The sequence below is a fragment of the Marmota flaviventris genome, chromosome 4, assembly GCF_047511675.1.
Source record: "Marmota flaviventris isolate mMarFla1 chromosome 4, mMarFla1.hap1, whole genome shotgun sequence".
NCBI classification, from domain to species: Eukaryota; Metazoa; Chordata; class Mammalia; order Rodentia; family Sciuridae; genus Marmota; species Marmota flaviventris.
The window spans coordinates 30,994,667-31,016,850 of NC_092501.1; the positions used below are offsets into that span (position 1 = coordinate 30,994,667).

The 22,184-nt window shown below is 43.2% G+C and overlaps 1 protein-coding gene across 1 annotated transcript; it reads left to right on the top strand.

Moving 5' to 3' along the window:
- Positions 1–618: 618 nt before the first annotated feature.
- Opalin (oligodendrocytic myelin paranodal and inner loop protein) lies at positions 619–14,449 on the top strand. Its single transcript, XM_027930151.2, has 7 exons — positions 619–639; positions 793–909; positions 5,453–5,488; positions 8,612–8,647; positions 10,344–10,469; positions 12,379–12,435; positions 14,276–14,449. Exons 1-7 carry the CDS (start codon positions 619–621, stop codon positions 14,447–14,449), a joined length of 567 nt encoding a protein of 188 aa, XP_027785952.1.
- The last annotated feature ends 7,735 nt before the right edge of the window (positions 14,450–22,184 follow it).

The window sequence follows — 22,184 nt, forward strand, 5'->3', positions numbered from 1 at the left end:
ACTAATCGTCCTCCTCAGAGTCACTAGCAGCCACCAACTGAGAAGCAGATGGCTGCTCCAACCTTTCCTAGGCAGCGACTGGTACAGTCAGCTGCCACCCCCTCTTCTTGAAACAGGCATTTTCTGTGACCCCAGACCTCGGATTTTCCTCTCATGCAGCCTTTCTTGCTGACTATGCCTCCTCTACCAGGCCCCTAAAATGTCCGCAGCCCTGGGTCTCTATTCTGGTCCTCTGCTCTGCCCACCTGCAGCTTTAAACCCATCCACAGGCCACCACCAAATGGACATCTTCAGTCCCAGACCCCCTTTATCTCATCGCCCAGTCAGCACCCCCACCTGGCTGCCTCAGAACTACTGAGGTTATAGCACCCGATGTGGAGCTTGGGTTCCCCCATCCAAATCTGCTTTCCCAGTAGCACGACCCTAAGCAAACTGTGCCTCGAGCCCCATCAGTCAAGCCCCAAGCCCGGGAGCTGGCTTTGTTCTGCCCTTTCCCTCACATTCTCTCCTCCCCTGCCTCAGATTTCCCCATCATCAGCTCTCGCTGCCTTAACCTCCAAAACAGCTCACAAGCCCATTCCAGCCAGTCTCCTGCTTCCACTCTTGTCCCTGTGATCCATGCTCCAAGGAGAAGCCAGGGTGAGCTTTGTTGGTATCACTGGGTTCATGCGCTCACATGAAACCCTCACATGAAGCTTCCTGCTGCCCTCAGAATAAAAATCCTCCCCCGCACCCCGCCATGTCTAGTCCTTGGGCCTCAGGCTCACTCATTTGCCCTTACCCTCTTTCCAGGTTGCTCCGAGGTTTCTGTTGGCTGCGCTGGCCTACTTCCCCTTCCGTGACACATGGAGACCGTGGAGCTTTGCCTTTGCTGTGCCCCGTGCCTGGGGCTCCCCTCAGCCCTCACGTGTAGGCCTCTTCTCATTTTCCATGTGCAACTTGAAGGTCATCTCCAGAGTTGTCTAAAGCTATGACCGCGGGTCACTTCACTTGCTCTCTCCTTACGCCCCTCTTTGCTCCTCACAGGGTGGTTTCCATTTAAGTGACCCGTTGGTTGACCATTGGTTGCAATTCTGGTTTTGTTGGCAACTCACTCACCATCTTAAGGAAGCAAATTCAGGGCTACTGAAATCCACCTGAATCCACAGCTTCCTCAACTAGAGGGGGGTCCCACTGGGAAATGTGAGGACAGGAGGCCAAGAAGCCAAACTCACTGATGACTGAGTGTGTCCTTCACTGGCAGCCACAGGCCTGCCTCAGGGTGGCTCCAGCACCCACCCCGCAGGCGTCCTCAGCTCAGGCTGGTAGCACGGGACTCCCTCATGGCCAGGAACATGGTCCATGCAGATGCCTGTCAGCTGGGGACAGAGCGGCCAGCCTCAGCCCGTGTCACCCATTGTTTCTAAAGAGCTGGCAGCTGCAGGAGCCACCAAGTTCTCAGGCCAGCTGTGGTGTCTTTGCTGAGATTGAAGAAGCTGCCTGGATAGTAAGAAGAACAGAAAATAAAGACAAAGAGGATGGAGGGCCCCGGCCATTGATAGTGGCCAGGGAACAGGAGCCCATCTTTCCCAAGGGACGGGCCGAGGGCTTGGCTACTCCCCTGCCCATAAATGGCGTGGCCCCGGCTCTCTTGGAGCCACCTCGCCCTGCCTCCCCAGCACTCCCAGCTGGATGTTCCTACAGATGGGAGACCCGAGGCAGTAAGGCCAGTGTTTGGAGAGGATCCTGGGAGGCTATCGGCAATGGTGAGTGGGTGCTGGCCTCTTAGCCTAACCTTCCTTTCTCTCCATAAAAACTAATTCTCAGGCCTTAAGGTGCTGGTCTCCTAATTCAATCAACTATAACTGAACCCTCAGCACAATGAAGGGCTTGGGTTTTAATTATTTTTCCTATCTATGAAATACTAATTATTCCCCAACATTCTTATCTAACAATAGCTGATCTCATCTTTAAGTTTGATATTTTTATTTATTTATTTTTATTTATTTCTTACAAGGATGGGGAGTGGATGTCTCAGCTCTGTTTCCTTCCTGGGGAAGCCAGGGGTCTCATCAATGATTTTATCTTTCTTGTTTGTTCTGTCCTCCCTCTGCTATGTTATCAGCAACATGTGTGTTCCTAAGTTCCATCTGAAGCTTCCCACCTTTCTTATTGATTTATGATAGGAATTTGGTTGAATCAAGTGAAGTTTGCTAAGTTGGGAGAGAAAACAGAAGAGGTCTTTGATTTCTTTACTGAAGAATTATGGAAACAACCTGGGTGTCTGTCAACAGATGAATGGCTGAAGAAACTGGTGTGTGTGCACGTGTGTGTGTGTGTGTGTGTGTGTGTGTGTGTGTCTAGAACGGAATATTATTCAGCCTTTAAGAAGGAGGAGATCTTTGGGTCAGCTTTAGCTCAAGCTGCTACTTCCTTACACGGGACTCTCCATCCATCTAAAAAGGAGGAGATCCTGCTATTGGCCACAACCAGATTGGCCCTGAACATTACGCTAAAGGAAATAAGCCAGACACAAAAAAGAAAAACACCACATGATCTCACTTTTGTAGAATCTAAAAACAAGGATGGGGGATTATTCGGAGGAGTTAAATTTAGACTTAGAGTTAGGAAGACCTGTAGTCTAACCTGATCTATTGCCTACAAGCCGGCGACCTCCAGAAACCCATCTTGTCTCAATGTCCTCACCTGTGATGTAGGGATAACAGTACTCCCCTCGTGGGGAGGTTATGAGAGCAGTGTCCAACACCAGCATACCCTCAATGCCTGTGAGTGATTGCCTCATCTTCCTCTCTTCCCCTCACAAGCAGCAAACTCCTAGTGAAGGACAGCATCCTCCTTTGGAATCCCCCTGTAGCTAGGATACACTGCTCAGCACAAGGCAAGAAGGGCTGGCACTTTGAATTTTGCAACTTCATACTTACAGTTCCATCTAATAAGAATTTCCCGAAGGGCTTCCCCACCCTAACTCTGCTGGCCAGGCCTAAAGGAACATGGCACCACAGGATCCCTCATGTACTACAGGGAAGTACATGGAAGGAGCTGCCACAGACATTATATCCCTTATGTTTACACTGTGAAGTGGACAGGGCAAGTTAACAGTATCCCATTTTGAGGATGGAAAAGCTGGGAGAATGAATTTGCTGCGAGGGAATGGTTGCCCAAGTGACGTATCCAAGATCATATAGCCATTAAGTGGCAGAGACAGGATTTGAACCCGATCAGGTGGCTCTGAGTCCAGAGTTGCCTCATCCCACCCAGCTGCAGCTCTAAAGGGCACTGCAGCATGTTTTTCTCTCCATGAGAGCACTGTTCTGTTTCTACAAAATGTGAATGTCTTTCTGAAATCGGCCAAAATCATCGTCATCCACATGTTGATAAACAACACATGCAAAAGCCTGCTTGTTGCTGTCTCCCCTCCTCTGTCCTCCCCGCAAAGGAAGCTTTGTCCTGGGCCTGCTGACTTCAGAGCCCAGCACCCACTGATGAGATCAGCTTGGGGCAGCTGCGTTCAATGCCTTGTAGCCAGCCCGTTTGGTGATAGCATGAAGAACAGTGGTTAGATCCCCAGAGCCAGAGATTCGTGACCTGAGGCCCAGGTGATCCCTTGCTTTAAGGGTGTCCCAGAAGAAGAGGTCTATAGTGCCTGCCGTTCATCTGCAGAAACCACGGGAGTTATCGGGAAGCTGTGTGGTGGAAGACCCTGGTTCTGGTAGCAGCTGATGAGTTGTGTAGTCTCAGGCAACCCATTACATTCTTGAGCCTTGATTTCCTTCTCTGTAGCATGAAGGTCCCCTGTTGCTAAGAGACAGAGCAGTGGGCAGAGTGGCCACTGAAGCACTTGAGCTTTTTTTGTTTGGTTGGTTGTTTAACTATTTTTTTAGATATAGATGGACACAATACCTTTATTTATTTATCTATCTATCCATTATTTATTTATTTATATGTGGTGCTGAGGATGGAGCCCAGTGCCTTAAACATGCTAGGCACTGAGCCACAACCCCAGCCTTGGATGAGACCATCTTAATTGAAGGACAATGTTGGAGGCTGAGCAAGAGAGAGTATATGTTGTGGGTGCTCAAAACACTTTTGATTCACAGAAGATGATTTTGATTCACATTCAGTAATTCATCTGAATTCCAACCCACCTATTAGCCAAAATGAGTTTTGCTGGGGGGACTATCTGCTCTAACCATCTCTCAGTTCAGATCAGGGTCACATGGACCAAGCTCACTGGCCTGTTTTCAGAGTGAAGCTCTAACTGTTCTCATTTTTCTATAAGATAATTTCTAATGAGCCCCTGGGTCTCAGTCTCTTCTATAAAATGGGGTTATGAGATATAAAATGTCCTTTGAGGCACTTTGGGTCCAAAATATTAAGATCCTTTGGGATTCTTTAATATTTCACAATATTTCTATTTTTGGATAACATTTAATGTTAAAACTTAGCAAACGTGTTGTTCTTAGAATGAGAGAACCTGTTCTTGGGGGACTACAGTAGATCAAGAACTGGAGCGCAGGCTGAGCCCTGGTGGACAGGGAGGCTGGGGCTGAAGGAGGCCCGGCCATGGGGTCGTTAATCAGATAGCAAGACTCAGGGGACGGAAATTCCAGAAAGTGAAACAAGGCCTCTGCAGCCCAGGGCAACCAGGGCCAGAAAGTGTCATCTGTTGAGTCAGAGCAGGGTCCACCCATTGTCAGACAGGAAGGGACTTGGTAAAGAGCAGCCTGGAAGACACACCAATGAGCCCAAACTAAGTGATAGAATGGGGACAGGGAGGAGAAAGGAGCCACGGGTAGCTTGAGCAGAGCCTGACCCAGATAAGTGGGCACCGGGGCAGGGTATTTAGTGCCCCCTGAGCTTGCAATCTTTAAACACTGATTCCACACATGGGGATGGGTGAGACTGGGTGCTGAGTGGGGGTGGGGGTGGAGGGGGGTGAGCTTCTCCTCTGCTGTCCTGACCAGTTCGGCTCCACAGCCCAGAACCTCTCCCTTGTCTTGGCAAAATGAAAGCCGGTCTTTCTCAGTTAACTCTCCAGGGACGGTGGTTTAGGATCAGGTGTTAGAACATGGCTTTTGGGGGCTTATCTTCTGCTCTAAATTCCCATAGTTCTTTCCCTGAAAGAAATTCTTGGGGAACAAATTGCAGCACCTTTCTGAATTTCGAGTGATGTTACTACTGCCCTCGTGGATCAGGGATCCTGGGCCAGATCCTCCCTGGCTGGTCCCCTAATCTGGTTGGCAACCTAGAGGAGTAGGGGTGGGGAGATTGGCAATCTGAGGGAAGGGTTCCTGTTGACCTCAGCTCCCCTGCTCCCCTCCTGCCTCTGGGGCTCCCGAGCTGCTGTATGGAATCCATACATTCTTGGGGAGTCCACCAGCGGTGGGGAGCTTGAGGAGTCAGGAGCTTGCTGATGGTTCCTGCCAGGGTTAATGTTTCTTCTCTCTTGCAGAGTTTTTCACTTAACTTCACACTGCCGGCTAACACAGTAAGTACAGCCCCCCTGTTCACCAATCTTCAAACACAGCGAAGGTCAAGGCTGAATTGACACAGGGAACTCCAAAACTCCTCCCACGTACCTTGTGTAGAGGGATGAGTTAGTCAGAGGCATTGGAGAACAGCTGAGGGGTGCTGAGAGCAATGTTTTCAATACAGAAATTATAATAGAAACCTCCTCCCACCCTTAATTCTAATCAACAGAACCCGTGGGTGTGACCCTTTCCCACTCTTTAGGGACTTCACCTACATTTTGACTTTTGTTGTCTTTGTACTAGTGTGTTCTTACTCACCATATAATATTATGTCTTTAAATGTTTTCTGTCAGTCTTCACAACTATAATTGAGGGTAGGCAAATATTATTTCTTCAAGTAAAGTATTTCATAAATTGGGAGTGATTTGGTGATTAGCATCATTATATGCTTGTCTGCATTTAAGATGATTTCCTCAGTATGTATTCTGGAAGAAGAATGTTTAGGTCCGTAATGAACATGCTCAGGCTCTTGATCATGACACTTAGTTGTAAGTCAAAATAGAGGGTTTTTTTGATTGTTGAAGGTGGACAGTTTCAATCTACAGTTGATCTCCTGGCTTCTGTCCTCGTGCAGTGCAGGGGTGACACTAACAGCCAGGCTTGTTTTCTGATCAGCACTGTGCCATGATCGACTGAGGCATCTTCCAGGCCCAGTTTTTTAGTGGTTTGACTGTGCCAAGATTTTCTGATGAGTTAGGTGGTTATTCAAAGAGGACTTCTAAGATGGTACTCATTTGGGCTGTAACATGGGGGCGTAGCTCTACAGAGTGGCAGATGGTTGGACCGTGATAACTTACTGCTGAACTTCTGGTGCCCACCAGTCTGTGTCCGGCTGACTGCCCCCTCCTGGGTGGGGGGTCCCTTTTTTCTGAGCCTTGACCTGCCCTGCCTCAGTGCTTCGGCCTCTGCCTGTTGTAGGTGGACAGGTTTCTCCATCCCTCCCTTTACCTGTAGAAATCTTGGTCACTCCTACAACTTTCCCCCTGGCTGCTGGGACCCAGCAGGTCTAGAGAAGCTCCAGGTTTTGCCTTATCCTGGCTTGACCCATCGGTGGGATATTGTAGGGAAGCCTTTGCTTGGTTCAGTAGGGGTGAGTTGGGGAAGACAAAGGCCTTTAGGGTGACAGCCTTCACCTTTTGGAGAAGCTTCTTGGTTAAGAGCTCACTGGTCTATAAGACCATCAGCTTTCGCACCAAGTGACCTGCATCCCAGGCAGCCTCTGGAAAGCCAGGGCAGTAGGTCATCCTACAGCAGTGATGTTTCTCTTTGGTGCTGGGAATGCCAGTGCACGAGGAAGTGGGGGAGGTGGTTACCTGATCAGAACTTCTCCATGGGGAGTTTGAAACAGGGCTGCATAGGCAAGTCAGACTCTGATGCCATTCTGAACTCTCAGGTATGAAAAACTGGGTTGGAGTGTTACATTTTACCTTGGAGGCAGGGTAGCACCAGCAAGGGTCCTAGAACCAAACCACCTGAGTCTATCCCCTAGTGTTTTGTGACTTCACACAAGTTGCTTCATTTCTCTGTGCCTCAGTTGCCTCTTCTGTAAAACGGGATCGTTATGATCTTGCCTCACTAACTGTTGTGAAGAATAAATTAATCAACATGGAAAAGTGTTTGACAGCCTGGCAATTATCAGGTATGCATAAGAGCAGAAAATTCCATCTGGAGAAAGACAGAGAAAGCAAACAGGCCAAGAAGGGCACAGGCCAGAGGCCATACTACTAGGAGAGGTAGAGAGGGGTGGGTTCATCTGACAAGTTCAGTCTCTGAAGAAGCCAACTGGGGCTTCACAAGGCACTTCTGCATCCTTATTTAAACCTGCCCCCCTTTTTTATTGCTAAAGCCACCCCAAGTAGATTTCTGTAATCAGAAGGTAGATGTCTACCTGAAACGATGGCTGACTTTTCTGACCACCTTTAGAAATGAAATGCCTTAGGCAGATGCAGGGTTAGTGCAATATGGGAGTGGGAAGAGTGTGTTCAGACAGAAGTGTAATCACTTAAGTACCAAGTATCCGTTCCTGGTTATCAAATTCCCCCTCTAAGGTGGGCTCCCTGGGAAAGAGGCCTGAGCTTGGAATTCAAACATCCATGTTCAGATTAGATTTATGATTATCTGTGGAGCCTTTGGCAAGTCCCATAATTTCTCTGTTTCATTTTTTTTTTTTTGTAAATTGGAGATAATAGCTATTGAAAATCCCCAGATCTCCATTGTACCCATTGAGACTGTTGAGAGGATTAAATAAAGAACAGATCTGAGCAGAGCTTTGCAAAGCTTAAGAGATAGACAAAAGCTCAAACTTCTGGTACCCCTGTGATCCCTGGAACAACCCTAGAGGTAGCTAGCACTGTCCCTGTTTTATAGAGGGAGAAACGAGGCCGTGGAGCTTGAGTGGAGATCACGGGGATCCCAGACCTGTGCTCTTAATCCCACCTGAAAACACACAGTATAGTCGCAGGTTGAGTTGCTCAGGTAGACCTTTGTTCCCTGAGATTTATTGATCAAGGCAAGACTCTTGTCTGAAGCAGCTCAGAAGTGGATGAGATCCAGCACGCTCCCCCGTGAAGTGGCAATGAACCAGAAACATGTGACATATTCATTCAACATGGACTTGTCCCCAGGAGTAGAGGCCATTTGCAGGCTCAGCCATTTGTGTCATTACAGTTCAAGAACAAAGTCAGTCCTTCCTAAAGAGCCTCGCTTCCGCCAATGTTGAATGTTTATACTCACTTCCCCTCTAAATCTGGGGACAAGTAGGCCAAAGCTGTGCTGAGAGTCCAGGGAAGGCCATGGGGACCAGAGACAGGAGAAAACTTTTTGAGGTGAAAATGTGCCATGGCAGATCCACAGGGTGAATAATAAAGACGCCACCTAAATTGCTGAATTCTTCCTCTTTGTAGCCAAATTTCATTTCAGTTCTTACCTGGGAAGCAGTCAAGGGAGGTTCTGTTTGGTAGTGGTGGTTGTTGACCACTTAGAGAAGGAGTGTGCTTCACCATTTTAGCTTCCCCAGACTGTTATGCATGGTGTAGTCTATCGATTACTGTTTTCTGACAATATGTTCTGGTTTCACACAGACTTCCTCTCCGGTTGTTACAGGTGGGAAAGAAGCAGTAAGTATACTCTTAAATTATCCAGACTTGGCTTGGTCATTTATAAAATGGGGATAAGAATGCTCTATCCATATCGTGCATTTGTTTTGAGGATTAATGTTTGGCATGTGAACAGTCACCAAGCCCAGACCCTGGCTCAACCATTATTCTTAGGACCCTCTAAGCTCAAGAGTGAGGGAGAGCTCTATTTGTGCAATAAGAATTGTAATGCATTCCACTGTCATCTATAAATAAAACATAAAAAATAAAAAGAGTGAGGGAGAACCTACACAATCACAGGTGGATTTCACAAAGTGTTGAGCAAAAGAAGCCGGACATGAAAGACCACACACCTTACATTTGCATCTATACAATGTTGAAAACAGGCAAAATCATCTATGGTGATAAATTTCAGTATTTTAGTGCTCACATGTGGGGAGATGAAGGGAATATGGGGGGGCTCCTGGGGCCCTGGCAGGATTGTTTCTTGGTGTGAATGTTGGTTATATGAGTATGTTCTTCATTGAAAACTCATCAACCTGTGTATTTATGATTTTATACTTAACTGTTCTATAATAGAATCATACCCCTCAGAAAGTGAAGGAGAACCCAGACTTTCATTAAGCAGCACATTAATAAGGATTCTGTTGATTGTCTTCAGTATTTCCAGAAACAAGTCTGCAAATCCAAAAAGTCATGTGGCTACAAGTACGACTTTCCACTCAGATGAAGTGGACATTTGAAAACTGGCTAATGCATTTAAGATAAATACATTTGAAAAGTCACACCAAAATGGTGTGGGACATAATAAAAGCTTTTGCTTTTTGCCAGACTCATAGGTGAATGTGGTGTCTAATTGTTGCTCTGTGTGGCACCTCAGCTTTTCCTACGTGGAGACACTTGTGTTTCTTTTCACAGAAACTCTTGTTTAGATCAGTTGTCCATTCTCTTCTAGGTTACCCCTCTTAAAAAAATTCTTTTTAGTTGTAGATGGACACAGTGCCTTTATTTTATTTTATTTTATTTTTTAATGTGGTGCTGAGGATTGAACCCAGTGCCTTCCACATGCGAGGTGAGCACTCTACCACTGAGCTACAACCCCAGCCCATAGATTACTCTTCTTGCAACTGATTTAAACTAAGTAAATCAAGTCCTATGAAAGCAAGTCCCTTGTCATGCAGGGTACAAACTTCTTAAAAAAAATAATGTTTCATTACTCTTCTGATTTTGTATATGATACATGCAGCCTTTTTTTTAATTTAATTTTTTGGGTACCAGGGATTGAACTCAGGGGCACTTGACCACTGAGCCACATCTCCAGACCTAAAATTTTGTGTTTTATTTAGAGACAGGGTCTCACTGAGTTGCTTAGAGCCTCGCTTTAGCTGAGGCTGACTTTGAACTAGTGATCCTCCTGCCTCAGCCTCCTTGATTACAGGCATGTGCCACCATGACCAGCTTTTTGTTTTATTTGTTTGTTTGTTTATTCATTCATTCATTTACATATTTTTTAGTTATAGATGGACACGATGCCTTTTTTAATTCACTGATTTTTATGTGGTGCTGAGGATCAAACCCAGTGCCTCACACGTACTAGGCAAGCACTCTACCACTGAGCCCCAGCCCCAGCCCTTGGTTTTATTTTTGATCTGCTGAATTATTCCTTCCATCTTGAAGATTCGGGGCTTCCCTGACCATGTTTCTCTCTCTGTGCCAGGACTGTGGGCCTTCTCTTGGGTTAGCCGCGGGCATCCCGTCCCTGGTGGCTGCAGCCCTGCTGGTGGCCTTACTACTTACTTTGATTCACCAGAGAAGACGAAGAAGCAGCCATGAGTCCGCTGAGGTGATGACCAGATTCTTTGGGTCTGGACGTGCTGCAGGAATCAGTATTTCAGTGAACTTGCTTTTAGGCTAAAAGCATGAGAATCCACAGCCAGTGTTGCTCCCTGAGGCCATGGTGATGGGAGTGGCTGTGCCACAATTCCCACTTCAGACCTGACGCTGTGCTCCGGCAGAGCTGAGTAGCCCACAACTCTCAGGCCCTTTGAGGAAGTCACTGGCCTTGGGGATGTATGAGGTGTCCTCCAGAGCTGGGGAGGGGGTGTTTGCTGCCTTGGCAAATGTGTCTGTACGGTGGGTCTGGAGGGGCAAAAAGGGCACAAGCTTCACAAGGTGAGGACGGAGGTGAGGTGAGGAAAGACGGGGAAGAGCAGTGCCGAGGTATCATTGGTCGGGATGAGGCCAAGACAGACCTGCCCGTTTCCTAGTCTGTGCACAGTTTACAAGAGCATGCACATCTGCCTCCCACGCCCGAGTGCCAGATTGCGCAGAATTCAAAGGCCGCCCAGACTGATACCCAGCAAGCTTCCCTGGTTGTGATCACATAGACTCTCGCTTCTAATTCTACCCTGTTTATAAACATCCCTGGTTGTTTTCACAGTGCTAAGTAAGCACTAACGGGGAGATTGAAAACCTTGGTTCTTATCCCGGCTCTGCCACCCTATGATTTCTATGATCCTAGACCAGTGATATTTTCTATGCTTTGGTTGGTTCAATTCAAAATCAGGATAAAAATTACCTCCCTGAGCTGGGGATATAGCTCAGTGGTATAGCAATTGGCAAGCATGTGCAAGGCCCTGGATTCAGTCCTCAATGCCAGTAAAAAAAAAAAGAAAAAAAAAAAAAAACCCTACCCATCCTAGTCTAAGGAGTAGACGAAATCATAAGAACAAAATGACACCTTGGATGGTAAGCATCTGTATATCACATGTAAAGGTGTGTTGACAAGATGTGAACTTTAAACACAGTAGGAAATACTAGGTGACGGTGGTATTATTTATTTAAGTAATGGTTTCTCACCCTTCAGTGCACTTTAAAATTACTATTCACCGAAACAAATTAAGTCAGAATTTCTGGACAATAGAGCTGTGGCATTGACCCTTTAAAAAATAGATATTTTTATTATGGACACAGTAGTGCTCCCCACCCTTAGAATGATATTTTTATTATGGACACAGTAGGCTCCCAGTCTTAGAATGATACATTCTAAGACTCCACAGTAGATGCTTGATACTGTGGATAATCCTGAACCCTACATATTCATATATACATTATGCATATATACCTATGAAAAAGTTTGATTTATAAATTAGAGTAAGAGATTAACAATAACTAATAACAAAATAGAAAAATTATGATAATATGTTGTAATTAATGTTTTGTGAATGTGGTCTCTTAATTGCATGGGGTGGGTAACATATACAGCATGGATACACTGGATAAAGGGATTGGATGATTACTTTCCAGGTGGGAGAAAGCAGGATGGCCCAAGACTTCATTATGCTGCTCAAAATAGAAATTTAAAATTTAGATTGTTTTAGGAAGTTTTCATTAACATTTTTTGGGCCCTGTTGTGTCATAGTGACTAAAACTATGGAAAGCAAAATCTTGGACAAAGAGGGATTATTGTACATATACTAGAGTAAAATAGTACAGTGAATCCAATTATCAACTCATGGCCAGTCTTGTTTTCTCTCTCCACACCCGATAATTCTGGATTATTTTTAAATAACTCATAGTGACATTTCTTCAGTTTTTTAAGGGAGGTATCATTTTTATTATGTATTTGCTTTGTTTTTAAAGTTTTCTAGTGGTTCTAATATGCATTCAGGTTTAAGGACCACTGAGTCTAATCTGTGGTTATGGTCAAAACTTGTGACTCTTCACTTTTTTTTTTTTTTTAACCAATTTAGGAAAGTGAGAGACCATGTGAAATTTCAGAAATCTATGACAATCCCAAGATAGCTGAGGTAAAAATTTTTATTATAATCTCTATAAATGACTAATGCAGTAGTAAGCAAGCTAATGCACAAAGTACACATGAGCAAATGGAAGGGATGCGGCCAAATGAAGCTCAAGCACAAAGGAGGTTCTTTATGCATTTTTATTGGAGTTCAAGTAAATTTATTATTAGAAAATTAATTTCATATCATCTATTTCACTGACAAATTGAAAGAGAAATATTGTGTGACCACCTCATTGGGAGAAGAGAGTTTGAAACAAACTCAACAATCCCTTCTGATATGAACTTTTAGAAAACCAGAGTAGAAACTTCTTAACTTGCAAAATAACATCATTTTAATAATTACACAAAAATCATACCTAAGCACAAAATTTTGAAAGTATTCTTTTCTTTTTCTGTGATTACCAGATATAAATCAAGAATGCTCATCACTTCTATCCAATATTGCACTTTAGGTCCTAGTCGATACTGTAGGCTAGGGAAAAAAACAGAAAACATAAGACTAAATAGGAAGAAACAAAATTGGCATTATTTGCAGATTATATGTTTGTCTACATAGAAAAGCCAAATAAGGGCTGGGGATGTGGCTCAAGCGGTAGCACGCTTGCCTGGCATGCATGCGGTCCGGGTTCGATCCTCAGCACCACATACAAACAAAGATGTTGTGTCCGCCGAAAACTAAAAAATAAATGTTAAAATTCTCTCTCTCTCTCTCTCTCTCTCAAAAGAAAAAAGAAAAGCCAAATAATCTAAACATAAATTATTAGAATTAACAAGATATTTGAACAAGTTCAGTGGATACAAAAATCAATGTACAAAGTAATGTGCATTTCTCAAGATCAGCAACAATTAGAAAAAAGTAATTTTATGAATTATCACTTTACAGTGGTAATAAAAATATATAGAATGCTGAAGAATAAATGTAACAAAAATATGTAATCCTTTCATGGAAAATAATGAAAATTTAGTAAAAGACACTAATACCTGAATAATGCAGGTATATACCATGCTCCTGGGTAGGAAAATCAGTAGCACAAAGATGTCAAACACCACAAATTTATGGTTACTTTATTACCTAGATAATAAATGTAATTTAATTTAATCCTAGTAGATTTTTTTCATGAAATTAATTAAAGTTCTTCTACAATCTATATGAAATAGGCAGAAAAAATATTTTAAAAGAAATCATGAACATAGAAAACCAATAGCAAGAAGCTGGGATTGTGGCTCAGCAGTAGAGCACTCGCCTCACATGTGTGGGGCCCTTGGTTCCATCCTCAGCACCACATAAAAATAAATAAATGAAATGGAGGTATTATGTCCAACTACAACTAAAAAATAATAAAATATTAAAAAAAGAAAAGAAAACCAATAGCAAGATGATAGATTTAACCCCAACCATACCAATTATCCCATTAAATGTAAATTATCTAAATATCCTCAGTTAAAAGGCAGAGATATTAGATTGTCTATAAAAACAAAGATCCAACTATAAGATGTCCACAAAACCCAACTTTAAATACACAGACTGGGACAGATTAAAAGTTAAAGGTCGGAAAAAGAGACACTATGCTAACAATAAGCAAAAGTGTTGAGTGACCTAAGAGCCTCCCATGGCAGTAAGTTCAGGCAATTACAGACCCTTCTTTTCTGTTTTCTGTCCCTCGAGGGTCACTGTATTTCCTCATCTGATGTCCAATGTCTTGAATACTATCATTTTAAATGTTTTATCTGATTTGGGTTTGTTTCATGTGGGAGGGTAAATATATATAGCTGCTGTTACTCCATCTTGGTCAGAAGCAGAAGCCTCTAGTGTATTTTTTTTTTTAAATCTCTGTTCTCTCAAGAATCCTAGGAGGTCACCCACTGATGAGAATACAATAGGAGCACAAGAAGCCCACATATATGTGAAGACTGTAGTGGGAAGCGAGGAGCCCCTGCCTGACACTTACCGTCCTCCTGAAGAAAGAGAGAGGAGGAGGGGACTCTGGTGGCTTATACCCAGACTGAGTCTAGAATGATATGGCTTCATCATGGAGCAGAGAGGAGCCAAAGACAGCTGAAACCCAGAGATTTGTGCTCGGAGAGGAGATGTACCAAGCTGCTTTTTAACCAATTCAAATTTTATTTATAGGTCTGGAACACTTTGGGGTTGATTTATCTCTTTAAGGGATGGTTCCAATAAGATTCATTCTAACTCTCAGACCTTGTGGTTTAATAAGCAGTGAAGCACCAGGTGAGTTGCCATTTATCAGATACAGCCCCGTAGATCCTGTTCTTGACCCCAGTGGGTCAAGATCGCTTTTCTTTGCGATCTGGGGAAAAGGGTCTGGTTTCTGAGTGTCTTGCTGTCTTCTCATTTTTTTCTTACATCCCTTTTCTTTAAAAAAACAAAACAAAAAAAGAAGAAGAAGATGCAGCAGCTATCAGACCTGGCTTCTATGTCCACCAATGGTCAGCCAAGATCAACCACAAGTTAGGATACAAATGAAACTTACATGAACTGTGCAAGGGGAAGCCAGTTCCTCTTTCTGAATATCTCAGGGTAGAAGTCATGGGGAGCCACACGTTCCCTGACCACATCATACAGCAGTGGAAAGAATATGGCCTCCTGAGCAGGACCTGCCACCAAACAAGCTGTATGGCATTGACTAACTTCTCCAAGCCTCCGTTTTTGGCTTTGCAAAAGAGGCGATGATAGTTCTTGCTTCGTGTGGTCATTGAAAAGATTAAATAAGAAGTAAAGGGAAGTGTTTGCCACTTAGTAGGCATTAAAAATGTTAGTTCTCTCTCCCTAGTCCCTTCCTACCTTTTCCCATATTGCTCTCCTGATAAAGTCAAGCAGCTGATCTCTAGCACTTGTTACCCATAGTCATAAAGTCACCATTGAAATATTTATGGCAAACTTTTTCCATGAACTTCCCCCCAAATTGTTGACATTTAAAGATAGTTCCAGGTATCCTTAGTAGCTGGTGAAACTTCAAATCTAGATGTGATACTGTCTTTACATCGGAACCAGAAAAGGCCAGTTTTTCTTTCAAGTTCCCAATTCCAAGTGCAGGGACTGGCATTTTTACCTTTAGCCTTCAAGATGTTGAAGCTGGTGGAGATTTGCATTTCTTGTTAAAATGATTTTTCTTTACGATGAGGCATTTTGATGAATTTTAGAAATAAGACATTATGATACTTCTGATGACAGTTCCTCAACCATCTTTGACCTTTAGTGCCTTAAGGGTGGTTGCTAAAGATATAATTTCTTTTATTAAAAAGTATCCTTGCAGCACATGATTCTTTAGCCCAAGAATAACATTGCCATTTTATCTTGCTAAGGGCTCTCTCCAGGGAGGCCCCATGGAAAAAGAGAGACCACCTGGAATGGTATTGGGCCCATTAAGCAAACTGGACAAAGAACAATCAGTCTGTCCTATTTTGTGGGAATTGCTCTAGAATAGACCCCCCTCTGGCCTTTAAGCAACTCCTTTTTCCAGTTTTCAAAGCCTCTCCATTCCCCTCCCCGTTTTCGCCCATCCCCTCCTTTTGCCTTCATCCCTAATTTCATGTTCTCTGTGACTGTGGGCAAGGTGACTTCCTAGCACATCAGATGTCTACCACCCACCTGGCCAAGGAGACACATCACCCCCACCTGAGTCTGTGATCAGACAGCATCTGAGGAAGGCAGTTCTGCAACAGGCTTTGTGTATGTGTGCACGCACTTGTATGGAGGGCAAAGAAGGGGCAGGGGAGGAAGGAGTGGCCCTGAAAGATTATTAGGAATGACAGCTTATCCATTCCATCAGAGTGGAGAAAAGGCTCATGTTCTTGGAGTATCATGATTTAAAAAAACTTGCAGGAAGAGAGATCAAGAGGACCCAGGGGATGAGCACCAAGGGATGGGCCAAGTACCACACACCTGCCCTCCAAGGAAAATCCAGGACAGTGTCAGCCAGCTTGGGCCAGGCTTTGACCTTCTCTTCCTGGAGGAGGTTTTTAGGCAGCCTGGCTCCCCCATTCAGGGCCATTGCCTTTGAGCAGGTCAGACATCCTTCTGGGAAACCCCGGTCCAGAGCATCCCAGGGAACATCTGACCGCTCCATGAGTCACCTGGGTATCCTAGAAAACATTTCTTTCTTTACCCAGGGCCTCTGATGGGTCAGAAATGTGTTCTCCTTTCCTGAATAACAGAATGGGTTCTATTAAAGCCTATCAACTGATGGCACATGCCAACCCCTGCTTTTTAAAGCCACTTTGCCCTGTCCCTAGGGTTCAGTTCCCTTGACAGGAAGATTTGGCCATTTGTAAGCAGATGTGCCAGGGATACTGGTACTTTTACTTCTCTTACATGTTGGGAAAGACCTTGGATTTACGGAGGAGTCAGCTGTGACTTTGATACTCGTGACTCAGCCCTAGCACACACTGCTGATCTCCCAGAGCCTCTGTCCTGTACTCATAAGATGGAGATGGCAGTTTTCATCCTCTGATCCTGCAATGCATTGAAATATCCATGTCAAAAAGCCTTGCAGCCTATTAAGTAAGGTATGGCTTGCATTTTGGATCATTTATTTTAATTCTACTTACAATCCATTGCTTAGAATCCTCACTTCAAATTGTTTCTATTAAAAACAGTATAAGGTTCAGTGTTTCTGTCATTTATTTCTGCTGTATGCACAAAAACTTATTTTGGAATGAAATGGAAAGTAAAGTCATTTTTATGAACCTACAAAATATGTGTGGCTTTCCTTTTTCTATATGAAAGTATAACATAAAAAAACTAAGATTATCCCAGAGACATTCCTGTACAGGCATTGTATCAGCCAGGGTGACTGATGGCAGTTCCTCAGTCTGTCATGGAGGGAAGACCCAGTATTGTAATGAGACTGCTGAGACTGGAAGTTTGAAGCTGTGATTCTCCAACCCCGGGGTGTTGTTAAGCTGAGTGGTCTTAGTCAGCTCATACAATGTGTTTGGGACCTTTTTCTCATGTAGCACCAAAATTTGGATTGATTTGTCTCTAAGATTACATCCACCCAGCTCAGACATTTTAATTGTTTTTCACAAACAATGCAGAATTAAGGCCTTCCCTACCCCTTTCTGTCTCCCTGGGCTCCCCACCCCGGCAGCACAATCCTCTGAATTCTATGGCCCTCCTCAGCTCCTGACTTGCAGGTGGACAGAGACACTTATTTCACCAATAATTTTGGCAAGAAGTAAAAATTATTTCCTAGTTTTCTTTGTGGAATTTATTCTTGCAACATCATAATGCTAATTAAAGACAAAATATATCATAATGACTAATTTCTGGAAGAGTGCCAAGTCATACAATCTTTGCACTCTTACCATTTTGGTGAGAATTTTTATTGTTGAATTGAGTTGACTCACGTGCACTGGCTTCTTTCCTACATCAGTGAAATGCTAGGTCCCAAGACAACATTGGAGACCAAATGAAAAAGCTGAAGACAACTGGGTCTTCTTGGAAATGTCTCTCCACCCTAGTGAATGTGTATCTCCCATCCACTCAGGGCAATGATGTCAAGAAAGTTCTCCTGGAGGGGCTTGGCCTCACGGCCAAAGACATAAGACAGACAGTCTTTTTTCTTGGGCTTAAATAAAGAATAATCTGGCTCTCTCTTTTTCCTTTTTCAATACCTGAATTTAGAGAAGAAGAGATAAGTATGACCTTTCCAGCCTCCAAAGGGAGCAAAAGTTTGGTTATGTCAGAGCACATTCAGGAGTGCTGTGTCTCCACGTAAAGCTAGGAAGCCACCTCTCACCTTCCAGGTCACCTGAACTCCAGTAAGTTAAGCAATGTATGAAAACCAAAATTGGCAGGTGAGACTGGGGAATATTTTGTAAGAGGGCTGAATCGGTCCAATAGGATGTAGAAATAATTCAAAAATTGATAGGAACCTTTGAAGGACTGATTGGTTGTGACTTGTTAGGCTTAAAAACTGATATGTAATGTCAGAGAATCAATGTTCATAGAGTTACACTGGCAGGGCTAAAAATAAGTTGAAATGTGTGTGTGTGTGTGTGTGTGTGTGTGTGGTGTGTGTGTGTGTGTGGTGGTAGAGATTGAACCCAGGGCCTTGTGCCTGCTAGGCCAGCACTCTTCCACTGAACTATATCCTTATCCCAGTGGAAAGATTTGACTGTGAGTGGGAACAAATCATATTGAATAATTGATTGCTGACTTGCTGATCAATTAGATCCTTCTGGATCACCATCAATTATCCACTGATGAAAGCCAAAGTACAAATTTGAGTCTTTGTCTTGAGAACATGGAAAGCCTAGTCCTTCTGTTTCAGCCATGGGGGTCTCCTGTCTGCCCTCAGATGCCACGAACCGTGCCCCTGCCCCCAGCAATATGGTCTTCCTCTCTCCTCCTCAGACACCTGGGATCCTCCAGCAGCACGGGCTTTCTCTGTGCTCATTGGATGCCATGGTCTTCCTACCAAATGACCTTTATATGTGTACTGATGAGTTAGAGCTGGAAATTCACGGAGGCCGAGGTAAATATAATTTGCAAGGCAGAGTACAGGAGAGGAAGGAGTTGCATAAAGACAGAACTCAGAGGTCTAAAGAGGGTCCTCCTTGTGTATTGACCTGAACATGCACATGAGCAAACTACCCAAGGCTGGAAAAATAACCACGCAAAAGAATTATGGAGAACAAGACTCCCAAGCTCACACAGGACCAGGAACAGTGCCTGTTCCCAAATGGCAAGAGTAGAAAAAAATCAGGAAGCAGGTAGAATTCTGAGAAGAGTATTGTCTCAGTGCCAGGAAAGAACATTAACCCTATATTAAACTAGGGTAGGGCTGCTCTAGTCCTGCCTGAAAACGCTTAAAAGCAAGAAGAGGACACATCAAACTGTTTCCAAGTAACTTAATCACATCCAAGAACAAACCTCAAGAAAACTTACAGAAATACAAAATATCCAGCTAACAACAGGTACAACTCACAACTTTTAGAATCAGGTATAAAATTATTAGGTATTCAGCAATTGACTGGACCGAAGTTGTGGCTCACGGTAGAATGCTTGCCTGGCATGTGTGAGGCCCTGGGCTCGATCCTCAGCAGAGCATATAAATAAATAAACACATAAAGTAAGAGATCCACTGATAACTAAAAAGTTTTTTTTAAAAAGAGGAATTGACATAGATGATTCAATTGGTAGACAAAGACACTAAAATATTTATAACTGCATTCCAAATATTCAATAAGCTAGAGGAAAGATTGAGCATGTTAAATAGAGACATGGGAGATGTTTTTAAAAATCCAACTCATACATTTAAGGATTAAGACTAGAATGTCTGAGGGGCTGGGGATATGGCTCAGTTGGTAGAGCGCTTGCCTAGCATGCACAAGTCCCTGGGTTCAACCCCCAGCACCACCAAAAACAAAACAAAACAAAAAAACCTATAATGTCTGAGATGAAAAATATACTGAATGAGACTAAAAGAAATTTATACATTGCAGAAGAAAAGATCAGTAAACTTAAAGATACATCAATAAAAACTATGCCAATAAAATATAGATTAAAAAGGGCTGAAAAAAGAAGAATAGCAAGTCAATGATCTCAATAATCCATGAGATAACATCAGTTGGCTTAATAAACATGTGACGCAAGTCCCTAAAGTGAAAGGAAGCAGACAGGAAAAAAAATATTGGAAGAAATAATAAGTGAAACTTTTAACAATGAGAATTGTAGACTCTCAGATCAATGAAGTTTAGAATCCCAAGCACAAGAAATGTGAAAAAAAAAAACTGTACCAAGCTTCTTCAAAATCAAATTGTTCAGAACTTGTGATAAGAATGTAAAAGCAGCCAGTGGATGCAGACATCAAATTATATCAGAGAAACAAAGATAAGGATTATACCCGATTTATCACTGGAAACAACACAAGCCCCACAGTGGGACAACATTTTTTAAAGTACAAAGGAAAAACACTGCCGATCTAGTTTTTTTTTAAATTTTTTTTTCCGTACTGGGAATTGAAGCAAAACCATCTTTTAAAAAAAGGCAAAACCTTTATCAGATATACAAAGGTTCAAAAAAAAATTCACTACAAGCAGACCAGCACTACCAGAATATTAAAGGAAGTCCTTCAAGTAAAAGGATAAGGGTATCAGACACCAGCATCTACACAAGAAAGTCAGCAACTCCATGGGTAAATATAAAGACTCCTGTTCTTATTGCAGTCATTAGTGAATGTCATATTGACATTCTGGCCAACAATAGACCAAGTACATGACAGCGGTCTCATAAAATTGCATCGCCTGGTGACTCATAGCCATCTCAGTTGGCTAAGTACACTCTATGAGATTTGCATGAGAGCAAATGCCCAATGTGTGACTGTAATCACACCTCTCTCTGCCTCCTGCCCCTCACCAGAGAGGCTAAAGCACTTAACACATGTTTTGGATTTGTTTCTTGTGAAAATACTGTCCCTTACACACCATGGAAATGCAGAACACAAATGCATTGCAGGCTACGGTGCTAGTCAAGTCCAAGGTCACCACTGTGAGGGTCACTAGGTCTCCCTCACTTAGTACTTCAGAAATTTCTTGACAGAACACTATATTCTTGCTCTTGGATATAAATGCCAGCCTGTCTGAAATGACTGATTTGTTACTTTTACAGTCATGGGCTTACCTTTCTGAGAAGCAGTCCCCAGGGGCTGGAGCTATGGCAGAATAATATGACAAATACTAATCTCTTTTAAATTTATAGCACTTTTTAGTTTTAAAAGCATTCTTTTATCTATTATTTTGTTTTATTTTTACGCCAACCCCAGGAAGTACATGGCATTGATGTTACTTTGCCAATTTTACCGATGGCTCTAGGAAGTGAATTTGATTGGTCCTGAAGACTGTAAAGCAATTTGTTTTGAGAGATGGTTTAAGTTTGCACAAAATGAATCATTAAGAATAATGAGTTTAACTGGTAACTGGGAGAGTTTCCGGGCTGCTACAGGGATGTACCTGTGGGCGGGAGGAATTTGAAATGCTTAGAGTGAATTTGGTTGAAAAAATTCATTTGAAATAGGCAAAAGCGATTCGAACTATGGCTTTCACCTTGTCCCTAAGAGATCAAGGTCAGTGAGTACCCTAAAGTCCTATAAATCTGCACTTAGCCTCCACAGAAGCTCTGGAGACATTTGACTGGGCCTTTGTCTCCTGTCCCTCATGCTGGCCAAATCCAGGAAGGCTGGAGTCCAAGACCCAAAACGCTGACTGCCTCAATCTCCATCACCTCCTTTTCTGGCTCCAGGGGCTTGGGACCTTCTACAGAGGAAGCCTGCAAGTAAAATACTGGCAGGGTACTCAACTGTCCTTTCCACAGAGGTATTATCAGCTTGTTCTTTTACCATCCCCAATCCAAAGGATCCCTAAATTATTCTTTAAACATTTTAGAGCATTACCTCATTTAATCCTCCGAAAGGTGCAAACAAAGGAACCAGTATTTTATAGAGGAAGAAGCCAAGTCTCAGAGATTAGGTAACTTGTCTCAGGGACAAGTTAAAAAATGTGCATTGTTTTAATAATATTGTCCAAAGTCACAGAGCTGGTAATTGGGGAGGACCAGCCTGTATACAGACTCTGTTAAATGGGAAAAATATCTGTCATTAACTTGCTGTGTGACATTGAGAAGGTCCCTCCCTGTCTAGGGATGTGTCATCTGTAGAATGAGGGGGTTGGCACAGAAGGTCTTTAAGGTCCTGCTCTGCATTCTTGGTTTACTTGATCCACCAAGAT

Coding starts and splice junctions, on each gene's coding strand:
- Opalin (XM_027930151.2), top strand. CDS start 619: ATGCTCCAAGGAGAAGCCAGG. Junction 640..792: donor TGCTCCAAGGAGAAGCCAGG/GTGAGCTTTGTT, acceptor CCCTCTTTCCAG/GTTGCTCCGAGGTTTCTGTT. Junction 5,489..8,611: donor TCACACTGCCGGCTAACACA/GTAAGTACAGCC, acceptor GGTTTCACACAG/ACTTCCTCTCCGGTTGTTAC.